Here is a 24,946-nt window from a genome sequence, read left to right on the forward strand (position 1 = left end):
CGATTTAAACAAAATCAAAGTAAAGTAGCAGACGATAAAACACCAAAGATAAAAATTTACTTTTACATTTTACAATTATATAAACGACACTCAACATTCTGGATTCAATTGCCAACGAGGTTACGATGTTTATTAAATGAATTTAAGAAGTTTTTAAACATAAAAAATTGACTCATTTTCTATCCTAAAATGTATTTTTATGCGTAGCGTATTTGCAGTATAGCCTTAAAATTCTAATTTAGAATGAAATTGTCAAGAACTGAATTCTAATCATCAGCAATATAATAAGTAATTATTACGGTTATTTTTATTAATAACCATAATAATTATGAAGTAAATGCAAATATATCATTGTACATTTATAATATAATGTATGTAAGGAATAAGAAGAATAAGAAGGGCTATAATGTCCTTCTTATGAAGTAAATGCAAATACTTCAAAAAACTTTGAATGCAAATATTTTTTTTAAAAAAGAAAGAAAGCAAGAAATTTTTTTAAAAAGTTAAAAATTTGAATATCATCTATAATTTAAAAAATAATTTTTCCCATAGTATTAAATATTTATTACGTATCATTAAGGGAAAAAATATAATTGATTCTCCGTAAAAATTTATTTGAATTTTAAGGTTAAAAATAGCTGTGGCAATTCACTGTAACAAAAATCCATAAACCACATTTGGCGTTATTATTGCTCAAAAAAAAAAAAAAAAAAAAAAGATGCCAAATTTCAAAACGCGAAAATATGTAAATTCGTGTATATCTTAGAAAATTTTGAATTAAAAAGTTACATTTTTTGCAGGTATGCTTAGAAATACACCTACTTTAAGATGATGGTAAAAATTTTATAGGTTATAATTCAAATTTTTTTCGAAATATTTATAAAAAAATTATTTAAAAATAGAAATTTAAAAACTAAAACACAAAAAATGGGTAAATTTTATTTGGAATAAATCTAAATTTCAAAATGTGAAAGGAAAAATAAAGTTTAATAAAAAAAAGATTAAAAAATATTTGCCAAATTCAATTAATTAACATTGAGGAGCTAATATTTTAAAAACTACTCGTACGTTTTTTTACAAAACTTGGCATTCTGGCATAATTTGAGTCGTAGAGTCGAAATATGGAAAAAAATGGTATGTTATTTCAGGAAAAGTCTGATTTTGTATCAAAATACCTATGTTAGAATAGTGCTATATATAAATCTAATATATATCCTAAGTCGCACTTTCGAGACACGAAGAACGCAATTTGAATTTCGTGAATCAGCTCAATAAAACGGAAGATATAAAAACTACTTTTTTTTTTTTTTTTTTTTTTAGCAGTGTACATAACACACATTCACTTTACAGTGGAGGTTTAAATTTGCACCACCATTTTAGATTGAATAAAATGAAACTGAAATGGCATTGTACGGCAGTCCCATTAGATTTTAGCAAGAGTTGCTCAAACTGCATTTGTAGTAAACTAAAATACTTAGATTTTACAATTACAAAACATGCTACAGAAATATTTTGGTCAGAATGTGCTATACATTTCTTAATACAATTAATAACTTATGCATAGTAATTCCCATTTTCCTAAAGAAGAGAAATTAATTTTTTCAGAATCACTTTCAGGTTTTGGTACTTCTGCAAATCTGTAAAAGGTTTTTTTCTAACACCCAGGTCAAAGTTAAAGTTTAGATAGGTTCTTAAAAATTACCTATCCAGGAAATAAATGGAATTTTATTTCAAAAGTTTATTGCTGTGATATAAGTTTTATGAGCAGAACAGAATTTATCAGTAAATTTTTGACAAGCGAAATAATTTGTGATATCTTTATTTCTTAATCTATTCTCTGCTAGAAGTGCGGGAAAAAATCTTGATTTCAAGAATGAAGTATAACGCACCATGAAGCACTATTGCTCCATGGTCTGCCAATAAAAAAATTTTTATACTTCATTTTTTTTTTTTTTTTTTTTTTTTTGAAAATGTTGCTCTTATCCGTATTTCTTATTTTCCCCCACTATGTAAAAATCACTGAACACTGATACTTCAACCCAGGTTTGAATTCCAGTGATAGATTAGACCCTACCTGATCATATTTAAATATGAGCCAGTTCTTTTATAAAATTCTTCACAAAGGTAACCCTTCCTTGGCAGTTAAGCTATGCATTCTTTGCTATAATTAAATCAACTAACCATAAAGGAATAGGCTTAGAAATTAAAACTGTATAAAAATATAATGTAATAATAGTATGCAGCATGGAAATAACACTTTAAATCTGCTGAACTTAAAAGGAAAATGTAAATACTAATATTTATCTTAAGCCAAGTTTTCTGAAACCGTTTAGCCTCATAACCCACAAGCATTTAGTTGCACATTGTGACCTGGATACATAACTTTATGATTTATCATAACATTACGTCAATGTATAGTTACAATGCAGATATTATTTTTTAAAGTTCTGCATCCTGCTAAAAAAGAGTTTGAAAATATAAACTTGAATATGTATGATTTTCTCTCAATTTTGAATTAAGAAACAAGGTAAAAATTATCCATTATAAACATTTACTAACATCAAATGCACAAATAACTATTTACAGTCAAAATCTTCAAACAGGAAAACATTAGTGCATCAGAAAAAGAACATTTGTAAAAAATTGCACTTTAAATACTTTACAATACATTTCATTTTTAATTTTTTAAGCAATCTGCATTTTACACCTATGTTTTTGGATATGAGCCATACTTAACAAATAACAACGTAGTTTAGTTGGTTATAGCAAAATTGATTTTTGTTTAAAATGCAGAGTAATTCAGTAAGATTGAAACTAGTACTTTGTGCACATTTGCCATTAGCAAAACAATTATTCTAGGGAGGTAAATGTTCGTTTTATTAACACTGACTTCAGTGTTATGGGTGTGTCAATTAAGTCATTTTTTCCTTCCTTGCCACATATTTCCTTAGTGTAATTTGAAATACAGCTGGCTGACAATCAGGAGGTCTAGAGTTCAAATCCTGGCCAGTGCACCATTGATTTTTTTTTTTTTTTTTCCCCTTGGTTTGAAACACTTGATAACCAATTTTGTTGATGTCCAAACTAAAATGTTGTGAATGATATTTTGTCATCGCCTGGATTTGGCAGCTTATTCCTCTGTCCTCTAAATGGGGGAAAATATAAGGGATTTTTCTCCTTCCTTACCACATGCCTTCATGGTGTAATTAGAAGCATAATTGGGAGGTCCAGAGTTCAAATCTTGGCAAGGGCATTACACAGTTTTCATGTTTCTAGTTTTGACAAATCTAGGCTCTTAACATTTCATATAACAAACTTTCATATTTCTCCTGCCTGCTAATAACTTAGCCATTATTACATAATATTTAGTTATTTTACGCCAGATGAGCAAAATAGTTTCATTCTTTATTAATTACCCCACATTTTGCATTCCTTTCACAAATAATTTTTAAAAGCTTATCATTTTCAGTTGTATCCACAATATGAACCATATTTAAAGTAATGCGGTAGACCATGAACCATATTTAACAAGTAAAAAAATAATTCGGCCAGTTAAGGCACAATTCGTTTTCAAGTGAGCAAATAAATGCTGATAGGATACATAACATCACATTTCGAATTTGCAGCATTTTTTTATGAATAGCATTTCACAAAATTCAAAACTTAAAGGCACACTAAACTTCATTTTAAAAGTTTGAAATATATATAGTTTTTTACAATTTCTAAAACAAATTTTAACAGTATTAAAAATTAGCTTAGTATAAGCTCTCTATGAAAAATATTCCATCATTTCAAAAAGGCACAAACATAGTTTCATATTTTAAACCCAATTTTTTCCAAGCTATAGAAATAGATTTTGTTTTTAAAAAATTATATAATTATTACATATTAAAAGATGTAGGAAATGTATACATGAAATGTACAAAATTATTTTCAGTCAAATATATAACTACATACATTTTATCATAATTATACAACTGCAATGAAATCAATCATCAGAGTCAATGCAATAATTGCAAGTATCGTGTTTCTTCAACCAAAGAGTGTAATCCAGAATTAAGATCATTTATGACCATGTTAGAAGTCTGCAGCAATGGAGAATGGCTGACTGCCGGACTATGCCTGTCAGTGCTACTGCTTACTCGATTGCATCCTGGAGAGGCTTGCTGCTTTCCTAAGAGTTCTTGGCACTGTTGAACGTATTTCAAAGTTCTCTGATATGCTTCTCCAGATAAGGAAGACTGGCTAACATTTTGGCACTGAATCTCTCGTTGATCTGTAGTGGAGCAACTATGAGATGACCGTGCAATTGCTGCAGAAACAGAAGAGTCTTTTTCATCTTGCTCTGATATGCTAGAAGCACTATGTTGTGCCTGAATTGATGTGCCCAATTTATGATTACAACAATGGTTACTGTCATTATGCAGCAGTGTTGGTAATTGGCTTTGGCACATAGAGTCTATGTGATTTGGATTGTTACTGTTACAAGGTAAATGTGCATCAGTACTTTTCAAAATTTTGTGGTCTTGGTATTGATTTGGTTGCATCACAGGATACTGCATAGGCACTGAAGACTGTTGATGTACTGGGTACTGTATGGATTCAGCATTGGAAGCATACTGCATTTGATTATAAGTACAAGGATTAGCTGAAGCTCCATTAATCCCAGTTTTGTGCACACACTGTTGAATTGGTGTGTTTGAATTTAAACTTTGAACAGGTAGATGAGCAAGATGATTTGAATGATGATGGTGATGTTGCATCCCATTTTGAGTATGAGGTACATTTGGAATAGCTTCCTGAGGGTAAGGCATTGTGCTATTGCCAGAAGTGTAAGAATTATAATCTTGTGATTGGTTGTTGCACCAACCATTCGGAATATAACAAGAATTGTTTTGAGGAACGTAATTCATATGTTGATTGGCACTATCACTGTGCATGACTTGTAGGTTCTGATTAAGGCCAACTTGGTTAAATGATTGTGAACTGTGAGAATTTGAAGCTGGTTGTGCATTATATTGCATAGAACCTGCTTGACTGGGATGTTTGCTTGCTGCATTATATGGAGGATAGTTAGGTGGTGGGCAGTGGCTGTGAGATGAATTGTTAGGATGCATTCCATATGTATTGGATGGTGTTCCTCCTTGACTAGGGTATGTGGGCTGTGGATTTTCATTACCATAGTGTTGCATATTATTTCCCATATATGGTGCTGTAGGCATCATAGAATTAGGCTGATTATTGACATGGTTATAGTTACTTTGGGAGGAATATGGAGTTGATGGAGGAGGATGCATATTATTTGCAGGATTATTATATTGTTCAACATAACCATTTTGATTGTTCATAGCTTGTTGTGAATAACCATGGGGAGGATAACACTGATTCCTTACTTGGTGATTTGAGCTAGGATTAATTTGTGAAGGAATATTTGATGGATAAGAGGTAGTATTTTGATTATATGGTGGTATTTTATGAAAATTAGGAGCTGTTGCTGGATTTATGCAGCCAGCATGTGGCTGCATGGGTTTATGAACTTCATGGCAATTTTGTACTGGCTGCTGTGTTCCTGAATTTGTATAGCAGCATGACTGTACGTTCTGCTGAACTCCATTAGGATAATTTACATGGTTATGTTGACAGTTGTGTGGAACCCAGGTGGGATTGTGGGAGTTTTGACAACATGAATTGCAAGAAGTCCAATTCTGCTGGCCATTCTGTACGCAGCTCTGTTGCTGGGGAGCATGATTTGTACATGGAACATTCTGTGGGCTTCTCGTTTGGTTATTTACAGGAGTTTTTGGTGTTATATATCGACTGACACTAGTTACTGCTTCACTCAAAACTGAAGGAGGTCTGTGACTTTGTTCAGCAACTTCATGTAGGTAAGTGACCATTTCATCTGGTAAAATTACATCTTTATTTTCTTCAATTGGTTTATCCTTTTCTAGTTCTTCTAGCACCACATCTTGATTTGGATGATGCCCTTTATTGCTAAGAACTGATGGCAATGGTCTTGCACTGCATGGTGTATTACTTGTTTGGGGAGGTTTCATATTATTTTGATGCACTGCCATTTGTTGCGTATTTTGACAACCACGTTGTAGTCCTTCACTGTCTGATGCCAAAGATTCACTCTGGCTTAACACAACTAAATTGCCTGTATTTGATAGATGCTGGGAAGCCAAAGCTCTGGCATGTACTCTATGTAAGTGAGCAGTAAGTCCATTAGGTAAAGGCTCAGCAGATTCACTAGAACGCCTAGAACTGCCAGCAGATATTGGGTCATAAACTGAACCATGCACTTGTAAATTATTGGAATGCTCTTGACCACTTTTCCCACTGTGAGTACTTAACTGCTGTGAACTTGCTTCCGATTGCATACTGCTGTAGAAGGAACTAACAGTACTGCTACTACCGCTATTACGCCTAGTAGTCTTTTGTAAATCTGTGGTACATGTCATAGAACCTTAAAAGAAATATATATATATATATATATATATATATATGTATATAGATACAAAGGCTTCAATTTAATAGTAAAATTCAATATATAATTTTTACAATATTTTAAATTATATTTTGAAAGAGAGATTTTTATCATCATATTCATGCAATTTATTATCAGTTATAAATTAAAATGTTCATTTTTCCTGCAAAAAATTATATTGACATATAGAATGTATATATTTTTTGGGCGGGTTCGAGGATTTGGAGAGATTCACTTGATGAAGAATGAAAACACAATTTATTAGCCACTATATCTCAGAACAGCTCCAGAATCCCGTTTACAGTCGTCAAAAGCTACATAAAGCATACTGAAACAATCAGCGACACAGCTTTCAGGCTTCACGGCAAAGCACCAGAGTGCAGCTCCCAACTCGGTTCGGTTGTTCTAACTCAGCGTAATTTTGAAACTCGCGCCTTCAGGCTATTAGGCTATAACGGTGAAGATAATTTCACGGAAAGCACCAGAGTACAGCTCCTGACTCTGTTTGGTTGTTCTCGGAACTCAATATACTTTTGAGATTGTTCACACTACAACTCGCGATGTACTCGATGATACACTAGAGTAGAGCTTCTGACTCAGTTCAGTCGTTCTCAGAGCTCAACAAATTCAGGTAAAATTCAATGATGCACTAACTCATGAGACACTCTCCAGACTGACTGACTGCTACTCTACATGCAGGCAGGCAGGGTTTATATAGCTTTTGGGCTGCCTTTGAGAACATTCTGGTCCAAACTGGTAAGAATTGGTTCTAAAATGTTTTCCATCTATCTATGGCATATCGCCAATTTTGTCATCAAATGGGTAATGTCTTGTCAAATATGGCAACCCTGTCTTCCTTTGTCATTTTCTGGCACCCCTAAACCCGCTTTGCGGGGAAGTTATCTTACTTCAATTTATCTATATCTTATAGTTATCTTACAGGGCATTTCGTAACAATACTATATTTAGATGCTTATCATAAAAACAATGAATAAAAAGTGTCCACCTACTCTAGCATTTGAAATTTAAAAAATCTGAATCTAGCTGTAAATTTTGGCATTAATTAAAAGCAGTATTTAGATTCTGTATCTTTAAAATACATGCTGAATTTTTCACATTTTTCAGCATATTTAATTATTAAGATTAACATAGGGCAGCATGGATACTGCAGCATTTACAAAAGCATTGTAATTACACTGATTATAAAGATACCCATATTGCATGAAAATGAAAATTAATTACCTTGATTTTGTAGATTATTTTCTCGAACTTTCAGATTTTCATTCGTTGTAGCAACATTAGGACCATTCTGAACTGTGATTACGTTAGGAACATTTCTTCTGTTTCCATTTCCTTTAAAGCAATTAAAAAAATAAACAAATACTGGTTCCCAGTTGGAAAACAAAATTTGTTATACAGAAACATAACACTAATGAACATATTACTTTTCATTTATTTCTATTTAACTTTCTGCTTATTAATTTACTTCTTCCTATGCTTTTTTTAACTTGAAACTTTTTTTTAAATTATGTCAGTTATCTTAATTTTTTTTCCAGTGGGCATGTTATTTTCATACATATTTAAATAAAACATATAGTAGAAATAATCATTTACAGAGACATGTAATAAAAAATCATAATCTTTCCCATTATTGCTGAAGCTTATCAAGCAACTGAAATTACAAAGTTCTATGGGAAAATATACCTTACAAATAACATAAGCACAAGTTTAACAAACATTTTTAGCTTTTTTTAATTATTCAGTAATTTCATATAAAGAAAAAGAAACATCACAGCACGGGATGTGGCAGTGAATTGCACCATTTCATAAATGTTACTGTGTATGTCATTTTTATCTTGTCTCTTTTTAATCAATTATTTTATCAATCTAATTCTAGTATTCAATACTTATAGTTGTGTAGAACCAGTTTTGATAAAGTTAGTAAGTTTCAATGGATAACTTTACGAACTGAAATTGCCTGGTCTGATTTAGAACAGATTGTACAAGTTGTTAATGAAATTATAAGGATTCCACAAATATTGATGACTGATTTGATGAATGTATATTGTTGAACCATATAATTCAAAACCAAAGTGTAAGCTGTGGATCCAGTTATGAAAAAGTACCACATACTAATGAAAAGAAGTCGAAAGCAATTTTTAACGTGTTTCAAAAGACTGATATTTCATGTTGCAATGTTTTGAAAGTGGTTGAGTTTGCAATGTCTTTGTCTGGGACATCTGCTTTAGCTGAGGGAGTTGGCTTGCAGAAAGGCATTTGAAATTTAAAAAATCAATCTAGCTGTAAATTTTAGCATTAATTAAAAGCAGTATTTAGATTCTGTATCTTTAAAATACATGCCAGTCGATAATGAAACATTTTTCTTATCACATACTTCCATGGCAGTTTTGAAGAACCTGTTTCCAAACCATGTAAGCTAGATTTCAAAATGTCACATGACTGGCCAGATCACTTCAATTTTTTGCATGTAGTTTTTTGGGGGGAGGAGAATCTAAAATTCTAAGCCTTCAAAAGCTCCTGCACTTTGTACAATTTCAAAACCGACATGTCACATTCAGGAAGAAGTTTCAAAGAATTCCCATTGATAGGCTGTAAAGAGTAAGGATGACCTTAGCAACAGAGCATATACAATGGGAATGGCTGTCATCTGCAAGATGTCATTTTTGGCTAGCAACTTTTTCAGCTGTTTTTGGTTTGGTGATTTAAATTCACATGTAAGTATACGTTTTCACATCTAGTTTGTATTCCAGTTTGTTACACCCAAATAATACTATTTAATGCTAAACAGTACATATAAACCACAGTTTTAAAAGCACTACTAAAATAATAAAAATTTAACTAAAATGTAACATTACCTCTTCTGGAAGGCAGGAAATTGGGGAACCAAGAGCTAGCAGATTTTAGTTGTGCTTGAATTCTTTTCAAACGATTTCTGCTAGTGTTTCTGCTGCCTTCATCTTTTGTCCTTCCTCCACCCACAGAACAAGAAGCCAGAGCAATACTTTCTTCAAGAATCTAGAACAATTGCATATTTATTAGGTCCTTAAACTGAGTTATAATACAGATATTAGTTTTAATTATTTTCCCTAAAGTGGTCCATAATATGTGATCTGTTAAAGTGTAAATTAATCAGTTATTCTTAGGAGATATTTAATTGATAGTCAGTAATCTGATTTATTTACAAAAATATAAACTGCATGCAAGCTATTTTCATGATGAAATTGCAGCTGCAGAAGAGACATGTTAAGTATAATCAAAACAGCCAGAATTTACTTTGGCCACCTCTAATAGCTTTTAAATCGTATGTACTTGTCTTAGTAAACCAAGCATTGCTTCTTATATACTGATACTTCTTATATACTGATATTTTTTATTGGCCTAGAGAATATTTTAATATAATTTATCTTAAAATTTTGAATTATTTTTTAAAAATGACAAAATAAAAGTTAGAATTTTATTCCTTGATCATTAGTTATGCTCAAATTTTTTGCCATACCAGTTAAAGATTAACATTAAATTAACTGATCTTTGATACAATCAACAAATCATATCACAGCAAACTCAAACATTAATACTTTTAAAAATAATATTTTCTTTGAAATTAATATCTGATGGGAAGGTGGAGGTGTCTTCATATATTTAAAAAAAAAAAAATTATCATTGCTCTTGGTTGTTTAGTTAATAATGGCAAAGCAGGTGGTAGAATAATGCAGATGGTAGACTAATAGTCTATTTCCACAAAGAAGAGAACTTTCTAAATGGTAATTTTCTCTTATATTCATGCTACACATATGGAGAACCTCCTGCAACCAACCAGTCTCTTCACCAGAAACTGAATCAGTGTTCAGTAGTCATAGTCCACTCCTTGCTCCTGAAGAAATACTTTCTGAACTTTTTTTTTTTTTTTTTTTTTTTCCCCCAATCACAGTTAAAAAATTAAAACTAAGCTAAATATTTGACCAATTAAATCAATTTTTCTGCATAACATTTGGTAACTTTTTCCCTAAATGAACTATAATGCCCATAGTAACAAAGAAGACTCAGTAAATATTATTTATTGTTTAAATAGACCTCACTATAGTGGCATATGTTGAGAACTTATTTGTAGTGCTTATTCTAAGAAAATTAAGATTTAAAGAAAAACAAAGAGTAAATATGAAAAGATTTTAACACAGTTGAAGAATATGATATTTAGTTTTTTTGCACATTTTCCCATGATGATTTGATTCAATATCAAAAATTTTGTTCCGACTTCTTTTTTATGATCATGTAAATAAAACTCCTGCTAGAAAATGAACTTAAAGTGTACTTCTCAAAATAATTAGCACCTACTAATTTTCATACCGATAATCAAATATCATAATTTAATTAACTAATAATTATGATCACCTATATAGCATGTTTTGCATATTCTAAAAAGTAATATATCTGTTTTTCATATATTTCCATACAGTAACTTAACCATTAAACAATCTTTTACTTATAAAAAATTTATAGCTGCATTGCATAAAAAGAATAGTAATATGTTACTTCAATACAACTCTTGAATTTAAAAGAGATAAACTCAATAGCTACATTTTAAGCAAAGAAATTTTATTTCTGTATATATTATTACTAGATAAAAGTAGTACCTCCTCAATAGCTACATTTTAAGCAAAGAAATTTTTTTATGTATATATTATTACTAGATAAAAATAGTACCTCCTCTTCCACAATATCTGCCACATCCCAAACAGTATCATTATCTGCATGACCACTGGTTGTTGAAATGCTGTTGTCACTAATTGGAGGTCCAGTTTCATCAACTGATTCTTCTTGGTTTCCACGAGGTGAATCCTGAAGCATTAATTTCATCAATATTCTAGATGAATTTTCAATATAGGTTGTATACAGATATGAAAAAGAAATCATAGGTATGAAATGTATTCACTTTAATCTGATTAAGTTTATAAACATTCTATTTGTTGGCTGAATACTCAATTTATTAGTATTTGGGAACATTGAAATTGTGATAAGAGTTTTAATAGTAACGTATTTATATACATGTACTTATAGGTTTTACTTACCTCAGACTTAATGCTTGGGCTAGATAAACTTCCCGGATGAGTCAAGTTACTTCCCTCAGAATTCGGACTTCCTTCCATGCTATTTTGATCTCCATGCTGGTCATCAGCATGGCTATCTTTATCACCTTCTTTGCCTTCACCACCCTTATGTTTCTTATTGGCATAAAAGTCAGCTCCATGAACAGTTTTTACATGCTTGCGCAAAGAGCTGGGATCTGTATATCTTTTAGTGCAGCCAGGTGCTTTACAAGCATATGGTTTCTGAAATGAATAAATATTTTTCCATTCAACAGAAACTGAAAAACTACACAAAAATATATTCAACTCTTTGGCGGGGGAGGGGGGCTCTTAGGCTAACAGCTGTCTTTTTTTTTTCCTTTTTAATTTGAAAATTATCAAAATTATTAGTCAGTTAAATATTATTCTAAATGTTAAATATTTCTATATATTCAGGGATTATAAACACATAAAGCTGAATTAAAAGCTTTTGTGAACTGATGACATATTTCTTTCATATACAGTCAAAAGTCGTTAATCCGGACTCGTCGGGACTTCAGCGATTCCGGATTATAGATCATCAGTTTAAATCTGGTAAGATGGCATGCAGAAATTATAAAATTAAAAATATGAAACCGTAATTTATGAAATAAAGAACAATTATGATCTAAAGGGTATCAAAATTTACAACAAAATAAAAAAAGCTTAATATTTATTTGTTTACTTTATTAAACATTTCTTTCAATGTAAGTTGTTTAAGTTGCTTCATTTTTATGTGATAATATTTTCTCTTTAATTCTATAAACAGACATAATTTCTTGTTCAGTTACGAAGTTCCGCTGTTCAAGACCTATAATTGCTGTGTCGAGAATACTGACTAATTTGTCAATCGAAATTTTTTCGTTTTCAATAAAATCTGTGTCACTTTCTTCTCTATCGGAAGCGAATTATAATGACGAGGAATTTAATTTAAATCATATCAAAGACGGAGTACATCGAGATGAAATACTACATTTAGTAAGGAATTATAAGCCAAATAAAATAAAAACATCTGCCCTGAAGATAAGGATAGTGCTGACCAGGGGCGTGGCTAGAGGGGGGCATCTGTTCCCGGGCGCAGAATCCAAGGGGCACCAAACTGATGTTACGACATTTTAGAATTAAATGTTTTCCATCCTTGGCAAGCAGTAGGGGGCGCAAAATCTTCAGTTGTCCCTGGGCGCTGAAAACCCTAGCTACGACTCTGGTGCTGACAGATCAACTTCCAATTCATCGCGCGCCGAGGCGTCGCCCCCCTGCCTCAGAGCAGCCTGAAATTTACAAACAGATTTCGGAATGGTTAGATAAACAAAGGATATGCCTTTATCCATTATATTTTTTGCAGCAATTCCACTTTTTGTTTAATGGACTTTGAAACATACTTTCGCTTTGTAGATCCTTTACATATTAGTAAATATATATCAGAAATTCTATATGACATAATAGAAAGTTCAAGCTTACTTTTATAAAATTGCTCTAACAGTCTGCAAAAAATAATAAGCCGGATCCAATTCGAAGATTAAGGAACAACGCAATCTGCAACATTAACTGAATTAGATAATTTTAGCTTGGCTTATACCGTTCGTTATACATTAAACGTGCATTCGTAAACATATTTTGCGCATGCGCACACGCATATTTGCTGTCGTAAAGGTCTTATGCGCATGCGTCAGCTTGACACATGCACAGAAAGTTTGTAGCTTTGAGGTCCGGATTATAGATCATTTCGGATTATGGGTGTCCGAATTAACGACTTTTGACTGTATATCATCTCAGACCTCTTTTTATTATATTTTTAATGCAAGAGTCCCCCTAAAACCATTTAAAACTGCAGATCTTTCTGCAAAATATTTCTTAAAATACTTTCAACACTTGAAGCAAATCTCAAAAGTATATTCCCTAAATATCCTTTTACATCAGTTTCACTCTAATATTTAGCTTATATTTTAATTTGCATTCTCAGTCTCTCATAATTTAGTATCTTATTTGCTCTATTCTTCGCATCTCTTTTTATAATTTGTATGGATTATATAGATCAGATATATATTTTTAAGAAGATATACAATTAAAAAAAAACTACAATTTATTAAGAGGTCAGTTCATTGCTTTTAAATCATCCAGTTAGTTAAACAACATATAGTTTATATAAAATCAGGAAAAAAGCAAACTTAGATTGGCAGAGTTTCTAGCTAAAACTCTACCAATTTCAAGGGCTAACCAACATAGGTCCACTTAGCCAACATAGCAAAAATAGTTAACCAACATAGCAAAAATTTATCCCTAAATAAAAGCTATGTCAGACTGCTCATGAAACTGTTTCATGTTTCATTTATTTATTTTTATTTTATAAGTTTTTGCAGTTTTATTTAAAATCTACACCAATACAAGCTCACTTAATGCAAGATCTTATATGCATGTAGTTGCAACATCTCAACAAATTACTACATCATACAGAAGATAAAACCATAGTAGTATAATGTAGCACATAATGTATGTTATGAAGAAGTTATAGGTGTTCTGATATCAAAATTAAAGAAATATTTCTTGAAACACATAGTCTTTCTTTGTATTCAACAAATCAAAATAACAACTGCCAGTACAATACATAAAGCATAAAAACTTACTGCATTTGAATGGGTTCTATTCTGATGTTTTGCTCGGTCTGAAGCATTACTAAATGCTTTTGTGCAACCAGGAAACTCGCATGTATATGGTTTTTCCCCTGTGTGTGAACGCAAATGAGTCTTCAGATTTTCTAAACGTGAATATGCTTTTGAACATCCTTCAAACTAAAATGAAGATAGTAGTTTAGAATATGGATTTTATAAAAATTAAAAACATTTCATTATTACTTACACATATTGCTATTGTTAAGTATTACAAAATTTAAATATCTATTTAATGAAAATTGGGTTTTTAATGGCTTTATAGCCACTATATGCATATTAAAATATTTGAAAAAATTTTAATATGCAAAGTATGTGAGTAGTTCATAAATTCAACTTCATTGACCTTTTTTACTATTTATCTTTATTTGGCTATAAATTAATTTATAGCAAATTTAAATGATTTATTTTAACTCATATAATATTTAAAATATTCAGAATACTTTTTCTTGTCATGTCTCTAAAAAAGTTTAAATTATTCTACCCCAAAATTATTTATAAGTTTTAGAAGGCTAGTACAAAAAAAAAAAAAAAAAATTAATATTTTTCTTGCATATTTTTAAGCTAGAATTTGTTCTTTACATAATTTTGAAAACACTGAGTAATTTATATATACTTACTGTGCATTTATGTGGCTTTTCTCCAGTATGTCTTCTCATGTGCACTACTAACATATATTGAGCTTTGAAAGGCTTCTCTTCCCGAGAACAGTCTTTCCAGCGACATACAAAGGACTTCCGATTTCCATGAATATGGTCATCATTTATATGCTATTAATGGAAATAGTTAATATATACTATTAATAGGTATCATTATTAACAGAAAATATTTAATTTTATTTCTACATCATTTAATAACTTTAAAAAGATACTAAATTTTAATAACTAGAGTTATTACTTGACTGTTCATTTCTAAAAAACTTATCTGTTACTTAAAACATATAAAATAAACAGGAAAAGCAAATTACAAAAGACATTACAGAAATATTACAAACCTTCACTAGTTCATCCTGTGTTAGAAACTCTTTTCCACAATCGTACCAGTGGCAATTTGTTTCGATAAAATCACCTGGTTCGTCTTTCATGTCAGCAACAGTATCCCTGTCATCATCATTCAGCATATCCCTGCGACATATTTCCTTTTTTATTTTAAGATGCTGGGCATCTTCACCATCAACGGTACTACTTACAATATTACAAGCAGTTTCTCGGCCACCAGATGAATCGGGCTGGAATTAAAAATGCATATGTTATATCAACAATAATCCTTTAAATCAATGAATACACATTATTCTGGATATTTTATTATATAATGCAATGATAATTCATTTCTATTTAAAACAGTACAGTACACAATTTGAGATCCAGAATCGGTAATTTTTGGCATTTCTGGATTTCAGAAATTTTCAGAATTTACGTGATCAGTTAAAATCTAGTAAGGTAATACAGAGAAATATAAAATAAAACAATTTTTTATTATATTTCTTTTAAGAAGGTATTTTCTATAATTTTTTTTTCTTTTTTCCTGTATCATCACCTTTTGAAATTAAAGCTGAAATTGTGATATTTTCTAGATTTAATACCATGCCAGATATAATTATTGTTTCATTGACTGATAATTCAATTACATTGCTACAGCAATGTTATAATTATATCATCAATTATATCAATTATATCATCTTCATTTGACATTTCTTCTCATATTCCATTAATTGTAAAATTTTGCTTTTTCTTGTGATATTTGAAAACCTTCATATTCTTGACTCTCATGATCATCATCATCATGAAATTTGGTAGCTGAGTATAAATTATGTTAAACGCTTTTAAAAATGTCTGCAAAACCCACCAATGGCCAAGCACTAAAGTCACTGAACACTGGTAATGCCAGGTGAATGAGCTTACATAAGCGTTATCATGGTTTTCCCTATCAATAGCATGCACATGAGCCGCTTAGATGTCCATCCCCACAGACAGAGTTCTCTAGTGCATTGCCATACTCAAATTAACTTAACCAAACCTAAAAATACCTGCAGACATGCCCTGTCATGATAATGCAATGTCCTATACATCAGGTTTTATATTAAAATATTTTTAGAATTCTTTTGACAGTCTTACTACTGCATTAATTTTACAAAGAGCTGCTTTGAATCTGTAGTTGAATGCATGAAAAATTCAGGCATCCATTGGCTGATTGATGAATGTTCAATTTCAGGAAAAGACTAGAGGGCGTTTTTATTTACTAAAACTGTTATAATGATATTTTAACTGTCACTGGCCATGGTGTGATTCCCTAGCCAGCAAGTGTTTAAAAATGACATATAGATCTCAGTTGGTGAAGAAAAAAATTACTTTTAGTCATAAAACCGATTTTTTAAAGCAGAATCTGCTCTTTCTTGTGCATTATATTCTCCACTTCTTGAGTAACTTTGTAAGGGAAAGAAAAAGAATTCTTAAAAAAAAAAAAAAAAAAAAAATTATTGATTTATTTTTTGCTAGTCGTCAAGAGGTATGGATATGGGACGTTTGGATTTCGGACTTTGTTCTACTATTATGCATTACGATAGAATACAAACTTTATTTATATTCGTTTTTTTTTTCCCTAAATAAAATGTTTTGATTACATACAAGGCCAGCACTAGATTTCCTGTTACCTAATGTAATATCAGCCAGCTTGTGTCTCCAAAATTTTGCAGCTCCTAAATTCTGCCAACTGGCATGGCAACACTGGTCTTGCCATTGATTATGCATTTCAAGGCATATAAGCATTTTAGTTGAAAGCTATCATAAAATACAGTACTTTGCACTCTACTTAGAATGACCTGAGAATAATAACAATTCGTAGTGTTGTATTGTACTTCTATACAGTCAAAAGTCGTTAATTCGGACACCCATAATCTGGAATGATCTATAATCCGGACCTCAAAGCTAAAATCTTTCTACGCATGCGCATAGGCGTTTTACGCGTGCGCGCAAGGCATTTACGACTGCGCATATGCGTTTGCGCAAGCGCAGAATACGTTTTCGCGTGCGCGTTTAATGTATAACGGACGGTATAAGCTAAAATTATCTAATTATCTATTTGAGTTAATGTTGATGATTGCGTTGTTCCTTAATCTTCTAATTGGATCCGGCTTATTATTTTTTGCAGACTCTTAGAGCAATTTTATAAAAGTACGCTTAAACTTTCGATTATGTCAAATAGAATTTCCGATGCTGGAGCTCCCAAAGGATCTAGAAAACGAAAGTATGTTTCGATGTCCATCAAACAAAAAACGAACTGCTACAAAAAAAAAAAAATGGATAAAGCCATATCCTTTGTTTATCTAACCGTTCCGAAAGTTTATCAATTTCATGCTGCTCTGCACCGGGCGGGGAGGGGGAGACGTCGCGGCGGCAATGAACTGGAAGTTGATCTGTCAGCACTATCGTTATCTTCAGGGCAGATGTTTTTATTTTATTCGGCTTATAATTCCTTACCAAATGTAGTATTTAATCTCGATGTACTCCATCTTTGATATGATTTAAATCTAATTCCTCGTCATTATAAATATCACGAATACAAATCAAATAGTTTTCTGGTTGCAATTTTCTAATTTCGGCTATGCGTAAGGTATGCTTTACGCATGCGTGCGTTAAAAGAAATGTTTAATAAAGTAAACAAATAAATATTAAGCTTCTTTTTTTGTAAATTTTGATACCCTTTAGATCATAATTGCTCATTATTTTATAAATTACGGTTTCATATTTTTAATTTTATAATTTCTGCATGCCATCTTACCAGATTTAAACTGATGATCTATAATTTGGAAAAATCAATAATCCGAAATCACCGAAGTCCCGACGAGTCCGGATTAAAGACTTTTGACTGTATATTATTATTTTATTTCTATTGATAATTTATTGTTACTTTCACCTTTCATTCAGGTATTTCAAAACTTCATTTTTCAGTTTTAACATGATTATTTTTATATTATTTTGTTACAGAACTAGTTTCAAAAAGAAAGCTTAAAATTTACTTCAAATACTATTTAAATTTGCCATTTTTCTTATTTTTCTAAACCAGAAATGCAGTTTCCTTGGATTTCATTGACAGTTGTACATTTTTATTGATATGAAGAAGAGAACCTACAGATCATACATCATACTTACCTTTTTCAATTCCCCCACCACCACCATCCAAGAAAACCCTGCCTGAAGCTGTTCTCTCTCTCCACCTCTTTTTCTTTTAAAGTCTATTTCATTTTTGCTGCCATTTAGCATGTCTGAATTTTTGACAAATTAATTTTTGAAGGTTTCTTTTTCAGGGGACTTATCATGAAGTTAATTACAGTACAAAGTCTCTAATCTAGATGTCCATTATCCGGAATGATCTATAACATAACATAACAATAGGGCGCTTCCTTCTTATGAAAAGAAGGAAAGGAGTTTAGGCAAAATTGCCCATTACTCTTCCACCATTTGATCATTTAAGTTAAGGGATTTAAATGGTAACTCCCGTAAAAGGTAAATAATAAATAGATAAGATCTCAAACTGACACCAAATCTATAGTATCAGCAAAAGATCCCATCTCTAAGTTCAAGGTGTCGGCTGGATCGTAAAAACTTCCCTATTGGATGGAAAACCGATTCAATCCCTCCCAAACCACCAAACGCAATTCTTGACCAAACAAGAGTGCGATGGAGAGTCAAATAAATAAATAAATAAGGAGGGCAGAGGTGCATTCTCAAGCCAAATGGCCGGGTAGTGTATAAAGATTTGATATCATTATATTCCAAAACACAGCTATGAGAGGGAAATCCCTGCATAGTTTCTTTTCAAAAAAAAAAAAAAAACTCACAGGGCATCTCAAAGCTTGTTTCTTGTGGTTCCATATTCACCTTACCTGTAGGTGTTTAGTATACATCAGAAACCCTATTATGCCAGAGAGCCCTTTGTATAAAAGGGCTTGATCAAAGGTAATATAGGGAAACCCAAGGAATTTGTTTCTAGGGACAGAGAACACCGGACATCGTCCCAAAAAGTGAAACGATGTTTCCTCTTCTTTTCCACAAGCTGGGCAGAGAGGAGATTCAACAAGACCACATTTGTGGAGATGCTTAGCTAGATAAGCATGTCCAGTAACAATTTGAATTACCTGGCGTAAGTTAGTTCTACTGAGGTGTATGAGTTTACCTGAAAAGTTAAGTGTATTGAGCACCAATTTAGAATGAACACAGTCTGGAAGTTTAGACCATATATCATCATGTTTGTTCTTTATCCAGCTTCTTACTTCTTTTTTAACCGTTTGATATGAAACTGGGTAAAATGGTTCTGGGCCAGACATGGGGAGTTGCGAAGCATCTTTAGCTACTTTATCAGCTAGTTCATTTCCAGCAAAATCACAATGACCTGGGACCCAGACTAAACTAATGGTATTATGGGCCTGAGCCAGAGAATTGAGATCTTGAGTACAGTTCAAAACACAGTTTTGTAACTTGACACGATTAGCCAGGGCAAGGATGGCTGATTGGCTGTCAGAGAGAATATATATATACTTATTAACTGTATTTTTAGCTAAGAGCTCCTTGGCGACCATATTGATCGCCAGAACCTTGGCTTGGAAAACAGTTGTAAATTTACCAAGGTATAGATGAAATCTAATGAAATCTTCAGATCCCTTGGTCCTTATAATAGCTCCAGCTCCAGTGAAGTTGGATTTTGATCCATCTGTATAACATTCAATTGAGCCTGTTGGAATTAGGTCAATTAGAGATTCTATCTCATTCCTTTTTGGTATATGAGTTGAAAATAGTTTATCTGGAACTATTGTTTTAGTAATTGCATCTTTGGGCATATAGATTATATGGATCTCATTGCCCAAGTCCAGGCATATGTCAATGTGGCTTTTCAGGTGGCTTTTATGACCAAAACCTGTCCTTTGGCACCATGTGCCATTTTTATTCAATCTATACATGGCTTTAATTGCTTCTCCGCTCAAGAATAATTTCAAGGGTGGAATTTGCAGTAAAAATTCTAATGCAGCAGTAGGGGTACTATTTAAAGCTCCACTAATGCTTAGGCAAGCAAGTCTTTGCACCTTTTGTAAAATGTTTAAATATGAGCTTTTGTTAATAACATTAATCCAGACCACGCATCCGTAAGAAAGCATTGGCCGGACAATGGCAGTATAAATCCATAGAGTAGATTTTGGGTTAAGGCCCCATTGTTTACCAACGATTCGCCTACAAAGTACTAGAACATTTGTGGCTGTTTGTGCCTTTTCTTTTATATGGGTGATCCATGTAAGTTTACTATCCAGGTAACATCCTAGGTATTTAACGCATTCCTTACGCCTAATAATCTGGTGACCCAGATATAAATCTGCCAGTTTCCATTTCCTTCTCCACGTGAAAACTATGACCTCAGATTTTTCAGCAGAGAAAGAAAGGCCATTTATATCACCCCAGTGTGAAACTTTATTTAAGATCTGCTGAGCTTGATTATGTAGGGTTCCGATATCGAAACCCTGTAATAACACAATAAGGTCATCTGCATAAGCCTGTGACATGCCAGGTTCCTCCCGTAGAAGTACTAACAGTGAGTCGAAAACCAGGTTCCACAGGAACGGAGAAAGAATACCACCCTGCGGACACCCTTTAGTAATATCTCTCTTTATTTCATAGTCAGCGAGACTAACACAGATATTCCTGTTTTTAATCATGAAGATGACCCATCTAGTTATCATAGGGTGAATATGACTTCCAGTAAGGGCCTTATGTATTTTCTCGAAACCGATGTTATCAAAGGCTCCTACAATATCCAGTAGAATCCCAATGGCAAAGTGTCCGTCTATAATTGTCTTTTCTATTCTCCACACGAGTTGGTGTAAGGCCGACTCAGTGGAGAAGCCAGGCCTAAAACCATGTTGGTCTAAGCCAAAGATATGTTTCAGATTATTATCTGACTGGAGGTGCCAGAAAATCAATCGCTCCAACAGCTTAAGCTGGAAGGATGTTAGCGTGATCATTCTAAAAGAGTTTGGTTTCTCATATGTATCTTTTCCTGGTTTAGGAAGAAACACACCTCGTGAAGTTCTCCAGACCTTAGGAACATATCCTAAAATCAAACTGGACCTGAATATGTCCACGAGAATGTGACCAAAAATATCCCAGCCTTTCTGAAGCAGAATTGGGTAAATGCCATCGTTCCCTGGAGATTTAAAGGGAAGAAATACAGCAAGGGCCGCTTTAGCCTTTTCAAAATTCACAATTGTCTTAGCAAAATCCAGATCTAATGGATTATGAAGTAGTTCCAATGGATTTTCCTGGGGGTCAGAGGTGACACTTCTGTCCCCCAGATGAAAATTCAACATGGTCGAAAGTGTATCCAAAGGGTTTATAGTATAACTGCCATCAGGTCGCATAACCGAGAGTTGAGACTCCTGAGATCTTTTAAGAATCTTATGTACTCTGGCAGTCTCATGGTAGGACAGAATATCTGTGCAGAACGATCTCCATGAGTTGTATTTAGTTTTCCTGATTTCACTTTTAAATTTCCTTTGTAGAATTTTGAAGTTAGACCAGTTAACTTCAGATTTATTTCTGACAGCTTTCCTGTGCGCTCTCCGAACCTCTAGGCGGAGGCTTTCAAGCTCCTTGGTCCACCAAACTCTCTTGCTAGGAGAGTACTTCCTTCGTTTGAGAGGGCATGATGCATGATAAGATTCAATAATGATATTTGTCAAGTTGTTTGCTTGAATATCAAGCTCCTCGACTGTACAATTATTGTCTAAAACCTGAAGGTTAATAACATTAGAAACCAGGAAATCCTTATAAAGGTCCCAATTTGTGTTTTTAATGTTTCTGAAATATTCAACTGGAATTTCATCTCTAATACAAAATTGTATAAGGCGATGGTCAGAAAGTGAGGGATTGTCACTTACATGCCAATTCTCAATAAGGTTATAAATATCAGATGAAGTTAATGTGAGGTCAATGACTTCTTCTCTTCTTCTGTTAACAAAGGTGGGGCGATTTCCCCTATTTACCCAAGTTAGGTTGGTATTCATTATAAATTCCATGAGTTTTTCTCCTCTAGGATTAGTATCAGAACTGCCCCATGACAGGTGGTGAGCGTTAACATCACCACCAATAACCATAGGAATATTGTTTATTTCACAGAAGCTCACAAGATCTATAAATTCTTGCGGAATGTTAAGGTCATAAGCCATGTAAACTGAGCAAAAACAAATGTTTCCTCTCAGTGAACTGTTTATGTCCTTAATTACAATAGCAGTTAAGTCCTCTGATGTAAATTGGGATAATTTCATAGCCTTTATATTTTTAGAAATGTAAATGCTAGTTCTAGATCTTTTATCAGGTCCCTCTGTCGAAAAGAAGTGCGCGTTCATGGGCCTACCAAGGATTTTACCCTTGTACACCCAAGGTTCTTGAATTAATGCAACAAAAGTGTCTTGCTTACCTAATTGAGCAGCTAAATTATATGAAGCTGCTCTGCTATGTTGCAAGTTTAACTGACTAACCTTAACCATTAAAACAGGTTAAATGAAAGAAAAGAACTTACCCTGAAGGATTTTAGGAGAGACTTAGTTAAAAGCCGCATCCTTAGCATACTACTTCAAAGGAAGTAGTGACAAGGGAGACCTATTCAGGTGTCTTCTCCAGAGCCTCCAAAGAAAGCTCTGGTTCCGACTCCTTTTCGGTCTCCCTTTCTTCCGTCAACTGTTTCTTTGGAGGATCCCTGGGCGAAGGAATTGATTTCTCCTGTTGCCTTGGTTCCTTCAACTGTACACAGCCACGGGCACCACAAAAAAGTTTGAAATTCTGGGCCTCCAGATAATCCATAAGTTCATGTTCTACTCCCAGCACCAAGGTATTACCTCCGTCTCCAGGGATAACTTGATGGCGATCTTCTTAACATCAAGGCCCTTGTTGCAGGCATCAAGGAGCTTGATGTTATCTTTTGGTGACCTGTTTCCAGGAAACCAAGCGAAAAACCTCTTCATGGGGAATGATCTATAATCTGGACCTCAAAGCCACAAACTTGCATAACACATGCGCGTTTGTTGCACGCGCAAAGCCAGTAAAGCATTTACCCATGCGCGCTTCCGATAGTGAAGAAAGTAACAGAGAATGTTATTGAAAACGAAAAAATTTCGATTGACAAGTTAGTCGGTAATTCTCGACACAGCAATTACAGGATTTGAACAGTGAAACTTTGTAACTGAACAAGAAATTATGTTTGTTTATAGAATTAAAGAGAAAGTATTAGCACAAAAAATGAAGCTACTTAAACAACTTACATTGATAGAAATGTTTACTAAAGTAAACAAATAAATATTAAGCTTTTTTTTTTTTTTTTTTTTGTAAATTTTGATATTCTTTAGATCATGATTGCTCTTTATTTCATAAATTACGGTTTCATATTTTCAACTGTATTATTTCTGCATGCCATCTTACCAGATTTAAATTGATGATCTATAATCCGGAAAAACCTCTAATCCGGAATTGCCGAAGTTCTGACGAGTCCGGATTACGGACTTTGTACTGTATTATATTATAATCTTATTGAGCTATACACATACAAAATAAATAAAGAAAGAAGTTACATTACAGTATGTTTAAAATTACTTTAAAAAAAAACTTACCAAACAGTCCAGTTTGTTAGGCATTAGAGAACCAAAAGAACCGACTAGGGGTTGTGTAGCAAAAGCTGAAGGAACTATCATTGGGCCACCTTGTCTCATAAGATGATGGAAATGAGGAGACTGCTGAGGTACCCCTAAAGCTGGACTTAGAGTACCTATTTAAATATATTAATTTATATAAAAATATTCATTTAAAACTTATTATGTTGTCAGACATATAGTATATATCTGAAACATTATTATGTTTTCTCCTTTACTATTATTAAAAATAAAGGCACAATCAAAAAGGAAATTTTTTATGTAAAAATGATAAATATTTAGCTTTACATAATAAATGCCTTAATGGTTAAGCTATCTGAACTTCTTAAAAACATTGTTTCATATGAAAAAGGTTATAGAGGTGAAGTTCCATAATAGTAGATGTAATTTTTCATGCTTTTATTAGTATACAATAATTTAATTATTTCAAAAGTATTCTTTTCAAAGACTTATAATTTTTTTATACTTTTATAAAATAAAATTGTAATTATTTCCAAAAGTATATTTTTCAAAGAGCTGTTCCAGTGCATATTTTCAAAAGCTTTAAATTTTACAAAATAATGACAAAAACTCTTCAGTTTAACACAGCAAATGTTGAATTGAATATTCATAACAATTTTTTCCATGACATATTGCTAAAAATTTTTTTTAGTCAAAAGATATATTAACATTGAACAAAATTTTGTGCATTCAAATTTTTCCAAATTGCTTCTAATATTGGATTTTCTAATAAAGCATATAAGCTATCAGACATGATAAAATTTAAATAAGATTGCTTGACTATGGATGCTTATATAAAAGTAATTATGATATAAAAAATATTTTAACTCTGATTAAAATGTTGACATAGAACCATGTATTACCATAATATATGCTGTAACTATTTCTATCTGATAAACCATAATATGCTGTAACTATTTCTATCTGATAAACAAGTAATTGGAATGTAGAATACAATGAGTATAACCTGTTACTAACTGAT

The 24,946-nt window shown here is 32.5% G+C and overlaps 1 protein-coding gene across 2 annotated transcripts in view; it reads right to left on the reverse strand.

The window, feature by feature from the left end:
* Nucleotides 1–1,928: 1,928 nt before the first annotated feature.
* LOC118183242 (uncharacterized) overlaps nucleotides 1,929–24,946 on the reverse strand; it is a 178,593-nt gene continuing 155,575 nt past the window's right edge. For both annotated transcript variants that reach the window (XM_085821749.1, XM_085821748.1), the window contains exons 7-15: nucleotides 23,926–24,080; nucleotides 15,274–15,507; nucleotides 14,900–15,049; nucleotides 14,238–14,402; nucleotides 11,578–11,838; nucleotides 11,213–11,347; nucleotides 9,367–9,526; nucleotides 7,733–7,843; nucleotides 1,929–6,469 (exon numbers count right to left, since the gene is read on the reverse strand). In XM_085821749.1, the coding sequence (XP_085677875.1) occupies nucleotides 4,002–6,469; nucleotides 7,733–7,843; nucleotides 9,367–9,526; nucleotides 11,213–11,347; nucleotides 11,578–11,838; nucleotides 14,238–14,402; nucleotides 14,900–15,049; nucleotides 15,274–15,507; nucleotides 23,926–24,080 (3,839 nt within the window). In that variant the 3' untranslated portion in view covers nucleotides 1,929–4,001. The remainder of the gene's footprint in view (nucleotides 6,470–7,732; nucleotides 7,844–9,366; nucleotides 9,527–11,212; nucleotides 11,348–11,577; nucleotides 11,839–14,237; nucleotides 14,403–14,899; nucleotides 15,050–15,273; nucleotides 15,508–23,925; nucleotides 24,081–24,946) is intronic.

This window comes from Stegodyphus dumicola, chromosome 8, assembly GCF_044657685.1.
Source record: "Stegodyphus dumicola isolate Sdum_Otavi_A_Nest chromosome 8, ASM4465768v1".
NCBI classification, from domain to species: Eukaryota; Metazoa; Arthropoda; class Arachnida; order Araneae; family Eresidae; genus Stegodyphus; species Stegodyphus dumicola.